This window comes from Electrophorus electricus, chromosome 4 (genome assembly GCF_041902795.1).
Source record: "Electrophorus electricus isolate QZ-2024a chromosome 4, ASM4190279v1, whole genome shotgun sequence".
In the NCBI taxonomy this organism is placed as follows: domain Eukaryota; kingdom Metazoa; phylum Chordata; class Actinopteri; order Gymnotiformes; family Gymnotidae; genus Electrophorus; species Electrophorus electricus.
Window position 1 is genome coordinate 7909435 of NC_137500.1, and position 12079 is coordinate 7921513.

At 40.6% G+C, this 12079-nt stretch overlaps 2 protein-coding genes across 3 annotated transcripts; one reads left to right on the top strand and one right to left on the bottom strand.

Moving 5' to 3' along the window:
* The first annotated feature begins 89 nt into the window (after window positions 1-89).
* On the top strand, window positions 90-6415 carry afg3l1 (AFG3-like AAA ATPase 1). 2 transcript variants are annotated; one of them, XM_027001076.3, is made up of 16 exons: window positions 90-360; window positions 577-661; window positions 767-852; window positions 1118-1267; window positions 1536-1610; window positions 1903-2027; window positions 2212-2482; window positions 2594-2731; window positions 2919-3072; window positions 3299-3406; window positions 3565-3690; window positions 4384-4494; window positions 4708-4823; window positions 4955-5155; window positions 5336-5530; window positions 5679-6415. In XM_027001076.3, the coding sequence occupies exons 1-16, from the start codon at window positions 229-231 to the stop codon at window positions 5901-5903; spliced, it is 2298 nt and encodes a 765-aa protein (XP_026856877.2). In that variant the 5' UTR covers window positions 90-228; the 3' UTR covers window positions 5904-6415. The 2 variants fall into 2 exon arrangements, with proteins under 2 accessions (XP_026856877.2, XP_081568227.1); XM_081712101.1 differs by having other exon boundaries at window positions 5030-5155.
* Window positions 6416-7934: 1519 nt separating this feature from the next.
* dbndd1 (dysbindin domain containing 1) lies at window positions 7935-11695 on the bottom strand. The gene is made up of 4 exons (XM_027001033.3): window positions 11470-11695; window positions 10185-10328; window positions 9821-9958; window positions 7935-9086 (listed from the first exon to the last, which is right to left on the bottom strand). The coding sequence occupies exons 1-4, from the start codon at window positions 11498-11500 to the stop codon at window positions 8914-8916; spliced, it is 486 nt and encodes a 161-aa protein (XP_026856834.1). The 5' UTR covers window positions 11501-11695; the 3' UTR covers window positions 7935-8913.
* Between the last annotated feature and the right edge of the window lie 384 nt (window positions 11696-12079).

Here is a 12079-nt window from a genome sequence, read left to right on the forward strand (position 1 = left end):
ACAAATATTGTGGTTTACAAAAGTAACGTCAGGCACATTTCATGGACACCACGAATGTTCCGTCGTTTAATACTTTTTTTTTTTTTTTTTTACCCTTGCGGCTGAACAGAGCAGCTAGCGAGCATGCTAGCTAGTTATATACATGAATAAAAAATATAGAGGGACATCACGAGAAGGGGGGGGGGAAACATTAATTTTGTTTGGGAGCAGGACGGCAGCGGCGGTAGAATGGCTTTAGTGCGGTTACTCTCGGCTTCTGTTTCGTCTTTACGGTTGGTAGCGAGGACTTTACAGCGCCCTTCGCTGAGTGCTGCCGTCGGGAAAGTTTCATCACCCGGACTGAGGGGATCCCATCACTGGGTCAGACTAGGCGTCTTTTATTTTGTAAACCTGCCTATGTTGTACGTGGTGATACCATGCTAATCGCAAAACAAGTTTGCTTAAATTCGTCTAGTGTTATATTAGTGTTCTATGAATAAATTGTCATGCTAGCTAGCAGCATTGTCATGATGACAAGGCTTGCAGTTACGACATTCTTTGTTTACATCGGCCGTTGTATGTCTGTGTCTGACCTAGGTCGTTGCACCGAACCACCTTAAAGCGCTGTCATCTATAAGGAAATTGTCTCCATCCATAATTTACACAAGCGAAACCTCCAGAGGTATGATTTAACATATTGGAAGGCCAGAACATCAAGCCCAATGTTGTGTGCTAATATTTTATGGGACTGCTCTACAGTGATTCTGTTTCTTTACGTTCCTCATAGATGGTAAACCAAGTGGGCCGGAGCGTCGGTCAAGAGGAGGAGGAGATGAAGGAAGGAAGAGTGACTGGAAGAGTCGTTTAGTGCAGGCATGTCTCTAGCCGTTTCTCATAAGATTGTAATTTATTGTACAGATTGTGTACAAGATGCCCCCTGATCTGCTGTGGCTCATGATGTCACTCTTATGAGGTCCTTTTTTTGTCACATGCTGAGAGACTTTTATCTTTTATTTTTTTAATCTTTATTGTTATTGTAAAGCGATCTGGAGTCTGTGAGAGGTGCTATATAAATTGAAATTATTCTTATTTTATAATTATTTTTGCTCATTTCTCACACTTTTATCCTGTAACATAGGGGGATTTTCCATGGGATGACAAAGATTTTCGCTACATAGCAATCACAGTAGGAGGAGTTGCATCAGTCCTGCTCTACTTGTACTTCCGTGATCCAGGTGTAGAGATCACTTGGAAAGACTTTGTCCATCGCTACCTGGGCAGAGGAGTAGTAAGAACATTATCCAATTTAGTTGATGGATGCCTTTAATTTCTACTGGTAACACCTGTTGCTTAATATGACCCCTTTTAAAGCAGCTTTTATTGTGGAAAAAAGGGTTATTTGAGCTAAGTTGGGTATTTTCTTGATATGACTTAAACATATTTGGGAGTAATGTTATCGTATATCTTACTGGCTGTTTACCCAGTAAAAATTCTTATTTAAAGGGGCTCTGTTGCTTTGTCTTTACAGATTTGTTCTTGTTTTTCTCCCTCTGCAGGTTGACCGCTTGGAAGTTGTGAACAAGCAATTTGTCAGGGTCATCCTAGTCCCAGGGGCAGACATTTCAAATGGTGTACGTTCCACTTCTAATATCCCAAATATTGTACAGCCAGCATGCCCTGTTTTTAAATTACAGTACCTTCATTAGTGAGAAGTCATTAGATCAGATGAAATAATATTCAGTTTAGGTTTAAATTCATAAAAATGGCTAGTTATTGAATATTGTTTATAATGTGCACATCCTATTAGAAGGTAATCACCAGATATGTGAGGCAATGAGATATTATTTTCTAAGTACAGGTAAAGAAAAATACTTTGACATGGCAAATAGATTTTCTCCTAATAAGCCTGACCCTCCTCCCCAGAGCTATGTGTGGTTTAACATTGGCAGTGTAGATGCGTTTGAGAGGAATCTGGAAGCTGCCCACTGGGAGTTTGGTCTGGAGCCCTCCCACAGAACAGCCGTAGTGTACACCTCAGAGAATGTTGGGTAAGAATATGCTCATGGACCTCCACTGCCCTTTGTGGTTAACACGATAATCTGCTGCCTGACGTAGTACAGTAGTATTCTGTATTATTCATGCCCATTTCGGCTGCTTACTTGTTTGACATGCCAAAATGTGACTGGAAATACAAATGCTGAAGTCTTGCTAATCTCTGATATAATCTTCCAGATCTTTTCTTATGAGTGTCATTCCTACCTTGCTGCTGGTTGGCTTTTTGCTCTTCACGCTGAGGCGAGGCCCAATGAGTGGAGGTGCAGGGGGTGGCAGGGGCTGGCCTTTCAGCATGAGTGAATCCCCTGCAAAGATGATGAAGGACAATATAGATGTCAAGTTCAAAGATGTAGCTGGATGTGAAGAAGCAAAAGTGGAGATCCTAGAGTTTGTCAATTTTCTGAAGAACCCACAGCAGTACAAGGACCTGGGTGCTAAGATCCCCAAGGTGCATTTTTTAAAGAGAGCAGCTGAAGAGAAGCATTATCTTGCCCTTTATGTTTCCTGTAGCTCATGTGGTACAGCAGATAGAGTAATCATTTTCCCTTTGAACTCTAAGGGTGCTGTGCTCTCAGGCCCTCCAGGAACAGGAAAGACTCTGCTAGCAAAAGCCACTGCTGGAGAAGCCAATGTTCCCTTCATTACTGTCAATGGCTCTGAGTTCCTTGAGATGTTTGTGGGAGTAGGACCAGCCAGGGTAAGATGAAGACAGAGAGAATGTTTTTATGTGTTAGATAGGAAAGATACAAGGTCAAAGAATTACTTATGGCAACATTTTATGGTAAATATCACTAATTTTAATACTTTCCTCCCATCACTTGACTGTCTATATTATCTGTAAGAATAAAATGCGCAAGCTGACACATTCACTCGATCACCTTCAGGTGAGGGACATGTTTGCCATGGCTAGGAAGAATGCCCCATGCATCCTTTTCATCGATGAGATTGATGCTGTTGGCAGGAAGAGGGGTGGAGGGAACTTTGGAGGTCAGAGTGAGCAGGAGAACACCCTGAACCAGCTGCTTGTGGAGATGGATGGTATGTCTACAGCTGCAGGATATGAGTTTGATGGGCCTTATTTCAGTCTAGAAGTAATGACTTGCGTGGTAATGATTTGCATCACTTTTAACGTTTTTCTTTTGTTTGTTTTTTTTTTTACATCTGACAAATATTACAATTTCACTGAGAAATCTTTTTCATGTAACATCAATTCATTATAATGTGCAAATATGTCCTAAATTCTCACTTTATGGCTTACCCACAGGGTTCAATACCAGTACGAATGTGGTGGTTTTGGCTGGCACAAACAGACCTGACATTCTGGACCCTGCTCTCATGCGACCTGGGAGATTTGACAGACAGATTTACATAGGTACTTTCATCAGTTCTGAGATAGATTGCAGATTTACATAGGCTCTTCCAGATGAGCTGTTTTTCATGTCATTAGCGATAATCTATTGTAAAATTAATATCCAGTTCATGCCTTGGCAGATTTACTCATATGATATGCTACATTTCTGAATCCTGCAGGTCCTCCTGATATTAAGGGCAGAGCCTCCATCTTTAAGGTTCACCTGAGGCCTCTGAAACTTGACCCGACTTTGAACAGAGATGCTCTTGCTCGGAAAATGGCAGCTTCCACCCCAGGTTTCACAGGTCAGGAAGACATCTGAACCGATATGTTCTGAAGTGTCCTGAAGCATGCAAACTGAAGTGTTATGTATAATTCTACTCATTAGGATGTCAGAATCTAAGCACAAAAAAGCACTTGGTCTCATTACTCATGTTTACTGTAGTTATGAGAAGCAGGCTTAAAAAAACTAAATAATTTTCGCTATTGGCTAAAATTTAAATATATAGTATCGAGTGATCAGTGCAGTATTTTCCATGTAACTAACATTTCACTGATTGAAATGTTATATGTCACTGATTGGCAAAATCATAACATGCTTTGTCAAAGAAAGTTGTTAAACAATCTTATATAGACTTGCATATACACTTTTGGACACTATAACAAACGTTTTTGTTTTGGGTTTTTTTTGTTTTGTTTTGGTTTTTATTTTAGAAAATCATTTGGAATATATAGATTATTTTTAACAGTCTTCTGATTGTGCGCTTACATTACTTCTTATCCATATCATCTATCATAAATGACCATATCTCTCTTTTGCATTTGAAATGGTTATTCAAAATAAAAAAGAAACCAATGGTATGCAAGCTGGGGCCATTTTCTGTCTGCCATACCATTTGCTGCGGAGCCTTAACTTAAGACTAAAGGTGGAGTGGCTTGTGTGTTAACGATGTGTGATAATGATGCTTACTGTGTGCGTGTCATGTCTGGGTTATCAGGAGCTGACATAGCGAATGTGTGTAATGAGGCTGCTCTCATTGCTGCCAGACATCTTAGTGAGGCTGTCAATGCCAAACACTTCGAACAGGCCATTGACCGAGTGATCGGAGGTGAGGCTTGAAATCAGTACCCTTTTGCATGCCTTGTTTTCTTCAACTGTCTTCCATCGAGAGCGCTTACAGAACACACCAGAGTCTGATGAGCTCAAATTCAGAATTGTCTCATGTTTATAAGGACTAATGAATAGTTTCCAATTCTGCATGGTTCTGTTTATTGTTCAGATGACACCCATGTGCAATGCGTTTTGTCCATTCTTACTCCAGGTTTAGAGAAGAAGACGCAGATCTTGCAGCCCACCGAGAAGAAGACAGTGGCGTTCCATGAGGCTGGCCATGCAATTGTGGGCTGGTTCCTCCAGCACGCCGACCCATTACTCAAGGTGTACGAACCGTATTTAAATACATACTATTTCACATTTTAAATATGGAGGTGTATAATATTTCAGACCAGCTCATACAGGTCATAGATGGCAAACCTATACTGCCGCTCAGTACTATTTTGTTGTCCCAGGTGTCCATCATTCCACGCGGAAAGGGTTTAGGCTATGCGCAGTACCTGCCTAAAGAGCAGTACCTCTACACACAGGAGCAGCTCTTTGACAGGATGTGCATGATGCTGGGAGGCCGTGTGGCAGAGCAGGTCTTCTTTGGCAGAATCACCACTGGAGCTCAGGACGACCTAAAGAAGGTCACCCAGTCTGCCTATGCACAGGTATAGGTTGTACCCAGAGGGGTCCCCCCCCCCCCCCATAATTTCACAGGCATATACATTTTCCCACCTTTTCCCTTTATTACATATTCTAATTCTCTTTTTTTCCCTTCTCTCTCTCTCTCTCTCTCTCTCTCTCTCTCTCTCTCTCTCTCTCTCTCACATGTATTCTCTGTCCTACAGATAGTACAGTTTGGGATGAGTGAAAAGGTGGGGCAGGTGTCATTCGATGTGGCGCGGCAGGGTCAGGTGGTCATGGAGAAGCCCTACAGTGAGGCTACAGCAGAGCTTATTGATGAGGAGGTCAGAGAGCTGGTGGACGGCGCTTACCAAAGAACGCTGAAGCTCATCAGAGAGAAACATGACCTGGTTGAGATGGTAAGAACTCGCCCTCCAGTTCTAATAAATACGTGTTTTACACAGAGCCCCGCTGGCCGTAAGTACAAAGTGAAAGATGACTGATGAGTTTTATATGGCGCTAGGCTTAGACAGCTAACTGATGCATTCTGATGTTTCTGTCACGCAGGTAGGAAGACGTCTCCTGCAAAAGGAGGTCCTGGACAAAGCCGACATGTTGGAGTTGCTCGGCCCCAGGCCATTCGAGGAGAAATCAACCTATGAACAGTTTGTAGAGGACACCGGCAGCTTTGAGGAAGATACAAGCCTACCAGAGGGGCTGAAGGATTGGAATCAGGGGAAGGGACAGAACCAGGGAGAGGTGTCAGCATCACAGAAGAAACAGGCAACCTAAAGTGAGAGAGACTGCAGAACACTGGCTGCATGGTGCTCACCATGTTGACTTCAGAGCCAGTGTGATTGTATTGGCTTTCTTTCTGTGTAGGGAAGAGGACTTCACTTTGTAGTTTGGCAGGACCATATTTCACTTTTGCCAGTAATTAACAAGGGGCTAAAAACTAAATTGGAAATGCCTTAACTATCAGCAATAGAAAAAGGCCTAGTAAATCAAAAAACCCTTTGAACTGAAAAACACTGAAGATTGTATAGCCTTTCACTTTTCATTTCAGATAGACAACCTCTAGTTTGTGGTACTTATTTAATTCCAAACTTCCAACAGTGACTTCATGACCTGAATTGTTGACATTATAGATTTATTTCCTCTTTATGAGAGGGGAAGCGAGAAAAAATGTTGCTGTATATTTGTACAGTTTGCTTTTGCAAGTATTGAAGTGGTATTTTCACAAATTTGTATATGATAAACATTATACTTATTTAATTAAAATGGTTTTACCTCCATAAAATGAATATTTATTTGTGTCTCAAATAATGTGCAATATTTGCTAAATGTTTGCTTTAGTTTAGTTTTGACTTCTTCCATCAACAGGGGTTCGTGATTATTTATCTAAAAATATCATTTTGCAGGTTTCACTGCAACTAAATGCCAAAATTCTGCGCTACATACACAATAAAGACTAATGTATTTATGTACATTCAAACAGAACATGATTGGTTATCGTAACCTACTTAATGTTCACTTAATAACTCCAGTTTTATAGTAGATGGCAAAATGATTTCCTGGTGATTGGCTCCCAAATAGGTTTTCATTTCTGGCTGAGAACTATTCTAAACACAACCCAGACACGCTGCATGAAGTGAATCTTCCATCACAAATGTAGTTGAGAGACCTGACCAGACTCCCATTCTTACTGTGTCCTCCCTACAATATCCAAGTATTGTGTACCCTTCTGCTAGTAGCACTGAACTGGCAAATTTATTTCAGCAATTTTTCAAAAGAGCATTTCCGCTGTAGTAGCTGTAGCTGTTGCACCATTAACAGTGACGATCTGTCTTCCACCTTCGTTTTAGTCCATCATTTCCACCAGCACTTTTTCCACCATCGCTGTCATCTTTGCTTTATCTTTCACCATGGCTGCTCCGCGGAGAGCCCACATCCTCCACTATCCACTCCTTTCTATGCCTCGGTGCGCTCCAGACTGAGCCGTAATGACTTCCCTGTGTCAGCACAAGTAGGGCGCAGGCCGAGTGATTTATCACACTCTCCCTCCCTGGGCCTCCCTCTCTCTGAAACCGATGCCCTGCTCACCAGGGAGACTCCCATTTTAGCTCATGCACACAGTCTAGAGTGCACCAGAATCAGTGCTGTCCAAAGTGCTTGGAGACGCTCTGTACTGAAAATCTGGAAAAATATTAAACTGTCCATGTTTTTTATAATCCTATCCTACAGATTCCATGCTATGTTGTTTTATAGTTTAGGTGTTATCTTGGAATCCTGTATACCTACAGAAGCACAAACGCAAATTTGGCTGAAGCAGTGAAGGTGGGAGATTAGTACACTACAGTTTATGAAATATGTGTCATATGTAGAGTAAACTATGTATAGATTCATGAGTGTTGGCTATGTTAAAGCCTGACATGCCTAGGTATCTGTTTCAGGGAATATTTGGACTATTTTGTCAATACCTAACATCTATGCATAGTGTCAACCACTAAACAAAAATAAAGCCTAATAGTTGAATTGTCCTGAAAAGATTTGTATAGTGCTTACTTTCATGAATTTGAATTTGCACCACTGTTCCAGCTGAATCAGAGTTGACATCTTATGACACGTAATTAAATATGCATAGGGTGATATATTCAGGGATAATTGTAGGTTGATATTCAAACAATACTTTATAAACAATACAAAAATTCATTTTGAAGTGTTAAAACAAGGTAACAAAAGGTTTCATATATTTAAAAGAAAAACCTGACATTTAAACCCAACAAATGTATTTGTGGAAAAATAAGTAAGAAACACACACCATTTCCTTGTTATTATATTTTATTCATTTTGATCTGTTTGTTTTACCTCTCTGTCTGCATTGCTTTACCCATCATATCCTACCCTGTATAACATGCTTAACTTAATTTAACCCTGTAATAACCTGTAATTGTTTCATTAATAGCTTAGTTTTATAAATGCACATGTTGGAAATAAAATCACACAAATAGCATATAGATATTTACTCATTTCAGTTTAAGCTGGGATTCTTTCAGAACACTGGTTGAATACCTAAAGGATTTTCAAGAGAATCACTGGGTGGAAAAAAATCATTTTGGCACGTGTTGTCAAAAGCATTTCAACAGGCATTAGGCCTATTAGGAACCCTCACTCAGCATACAGCCAAATCCCATTATTTGCTAGGTTGCTCATGTACCTGGTGCATAAAAAGCCTAGGTGTTTTACTTTCTATGTTTTATGTTTCCCAGTGTTTACACCACCTGAAAGCGGTGAGTGCAACATAATATGTGCAAGTTGCTAAGCTTTTCTTCCCCCTCTGCATGTAGAACACTTATAGTGCAATGTGTTCATGTATGCTGTCCCATAGGCTGTTGAAATAAAATGCCCCTTTCCTTAAAGTAGATTGCAGTAGTTCTCTATAACTCTTAGATGTTTTTTTTCTCCAGAGCCTGTAAAGACTCTAAATGGGCCATGATACTTCATGAGACCATGCTTCAAGTTCTTCATAGAAAGGAATGACCATATGAATTGCATTACAGATTCTCCTCCCATATATTGCTGGTTAAAGGAGGTGTAATGCATATCCAGAAGAGCCCAATCTCTCAGCCTTTCAGGTTAATTATTCAATCCATTTGCCTCATTTAGGCAAGGAAAATCATTTTCTCTCAAGCAGGGTTCCTTGTATCCTTCCAGAGATCCCTCATCACTTCCTTAGGAAGGAACTTTCAGCCTCCAGACAAGGACGTTTTGTCCTCTCTGAGCTCATGTAGCTGGTTATGGCTCAGGGCTGCTGGGATTGGGAGCGCTCAATCTTCAGCAAAGGCTCTGTGTTCTCAGAGTCGCTGTGATGCTTCCGCTCCCTGGCTTGCTGCTCCCCTTTTCCACCTCGGGTCCAGGAAGGCGATCGGACGTAACCGCTATGAGGGAAACGCGGCAGTGGGGGGTGCTGATGATCTGAGGGACCAAATCAAGCAGACAGATGAAATGTGTTACCACTCTCTAAAAAGCTCAGAGGAGCACAAAAACCCTTGTTATGTTCCATTTGGATTTAGCCTGAACTTTTAAAACCTGTAATTCACATGCACTTCCTACTGTACTTTCAAACCCTCAATTCTTTCTTTTATGGAATTGTGCTGGCTTGTCAGTGTTAGGTTGTTTGAAGACAATGGTCTGGCTAGTCTGAGGCCAGACATGCCGTAATTTAAGATGAGCACCTAAAGCTACAGTAATCTCAACAGTTGAGCACCTAAGGCGACAGTAATCTCAACAGATGAGCAAGAGACAGAGATAGGCCAATGCCTCTGACAGTGTTATAAGATTAAATATTCAGGAGGAGGCACATATCCATGCACCGCACCTCACTGCTATATCAAATAATCATGTGCCTACATAAAGAAAATACTCATGAACTATGGAAAGAAACACTTTACTATACTCTGTCACCTTGTTCACAATGGCTAAACTAGCTCTTGTGGATTTATTTCTTGAAGTTTGCATTTGCAGTGTGTATCATGGCCAATCACTACAGTCCACTTCGACCGATTTTCACATAAATAAGAAAAAATAAAGTTGATCAAGTTTCCAAAACTTAAAATGTTAATGATAAATTTTCAAGGTTCAACAGTTTGTCCAACTATCAAATTATCCTTTTAAAAATTATGCCCTTGGGAAATGAACCTGAAACTCACTTGCTAGAGTTTCATTGTGATTCTCTTCATCTGAATCAGCAAAGACTTCTCCCAGCTCCTGATCAGACATGTCTGTGAGCTCGGTCAGGTCCAGGAGATCAAAGTGCACCTCCAGGGAGGAGACACTGCTTAGGGGCTCTGAGGGAGGACAGTACACCACGCTGAAAAATCATTACTGGTAAAGAGACCAACAATCACAAAACACCACTGAAATGTTTAGAATTTAGCTAATGATATAGAAAAAAGTGGCATTTATCTTAGAGAAATTATTCTGCTTAGTATGACTTTACATCACCTGACGAAGTGATAAGAAATGCTCACGCCCTACCCCATGCCAATGCCCTTCATGGGCTCCCTCACTTACGACGTTTCTCTGCACGCAGCACCTGGCAGTGATACCCAGGGCTTCCGAGCTGCTCTCCTGAAACATTGTGCAGTGCCTCAGCAGTGAGACTGGCAGAGCTGGAGGACTTGAGGAGTTTGGGAAAGTCTCTCTCTCTGTTTTGCTCTGCCAAAAAGAATAAAACACAGGAAGATATTTTTTCTCTCTTTATTAGAAGCTGTAAATATTAACATGTATTAATGGATGAGAGCATTGCTAGCTAATCTTTAAAAAGTCTTTAATGTTTTAAAAATCTTTAAAAAAAAAATCTTTAATGTTTAAAAAGCTTGCTGGTGGCTACCCAACTGAGAAACATGATAGACTTCTGTTTCACAAAGAGCTGATGCTGATGCAGATTGCCACCCTGCATTGATTTCTCTAAGACAGCAACCACAAAATACAAGTATTCTATTTCTTTGTAACCATTACTGATATCCTGGGAGAAATACAACCATTTGATACAGATGACTTGTTTTAACATACATCTTCATGAGATATATATATATATATATATATATATATATATACACACACACACACACACACACACACCAGGGGCAAAGATATTTAGACTGACAGTTTATTACTATAACTGCTTCTTTCTCTGCAGTATTCTGGTCATCCGACCCCAACCCCTAACATATCATTACAGTACCTAAGCCACTCGCACACCCCACACACAAAATGTCAGATATACTTCAGATCTGGCCTATATTGATTTCAATATCACTTCATAAATCTACACACTCACATGGTAAATATGTGAAACACAATGAATAATCCAGTATATCTAACAATACAGTATATCTGGAACTATAAATGCTGCTTTTTTAAATGTACATTTTATTTTTAAAAATAATATTAATAATAAAATTATAATTTATTTTTTTATAATGCCAATGTTACAAAGCAAATGCTGCAAACATGTGTTTCAATGTCAAATTCTATGTGAGCCATAAAAACAAAACACAAAAACATCAACATCAAAATAACCCAAAACCATAGTCATATACTTATGTATTTTCAGAATATGTTTAAGTTCTAATCTTTTAAATCCTAAGCATGCATGAACACCAGCTGTCCATGGTGCTACACAGAAGCAGTTAGCATGCCGGCATGGTCTACTTACTTGCCTTATCTGCAAAAAGTACTAGGCCCTGCTTTAGTAAGAGTACTGCCAGTGAAGGGATGTTTCAGTATTATGTCTGCACTGCTGTATGCCATGCTGTGTTAATGCAAAAAAACCCAAAATCAAATGGTCTCTTACCTACAGCACTGGAGTCTGCCTGAGCCTCCATTCAGACTACAGCAACAGCCAGCGCAATGCTGTCTGGTGCTGCAGCCAGAAAAGACCGGGGGGGAGGGGCGCAGCCTCCTCCCTCTACCACACACACACACACACATACACACACACATACACACACACATACACACACACACATACACACACACACACACACAAACACACACACACACACAGTCTCTCTCTCTCTCTCTCTCTCTCTCTCTCCCTTTCTCACCATTCCTTCTCTTTTTGCAGGCAGTCACGTATCCACACTTCCCTTGTCATTGCAGCATGCACAGTACAATGACATATGCAGAGGAAACAGAGGAAAAAGGAATACAGAAAAGTTCGTCATTATGCATGATGACTGTGGGGCAGCGCACCCACCAATAAACAAGAAATAAAGATTCTGGCATGTGGGTGTTTCGTTGATAGGTCTCATGGGGGCTAGGACAGCAGCCACTTGGCACAGACTCATGGAAGTCTTGGAAGTCTCTAAAGGTCATTTAAATGTGGTCTTTTTACTCCATGTCCTGGGTAATACGAAAAAATGCAATGGAGAATATTATGTCTGGATCATTATACAAGTCCA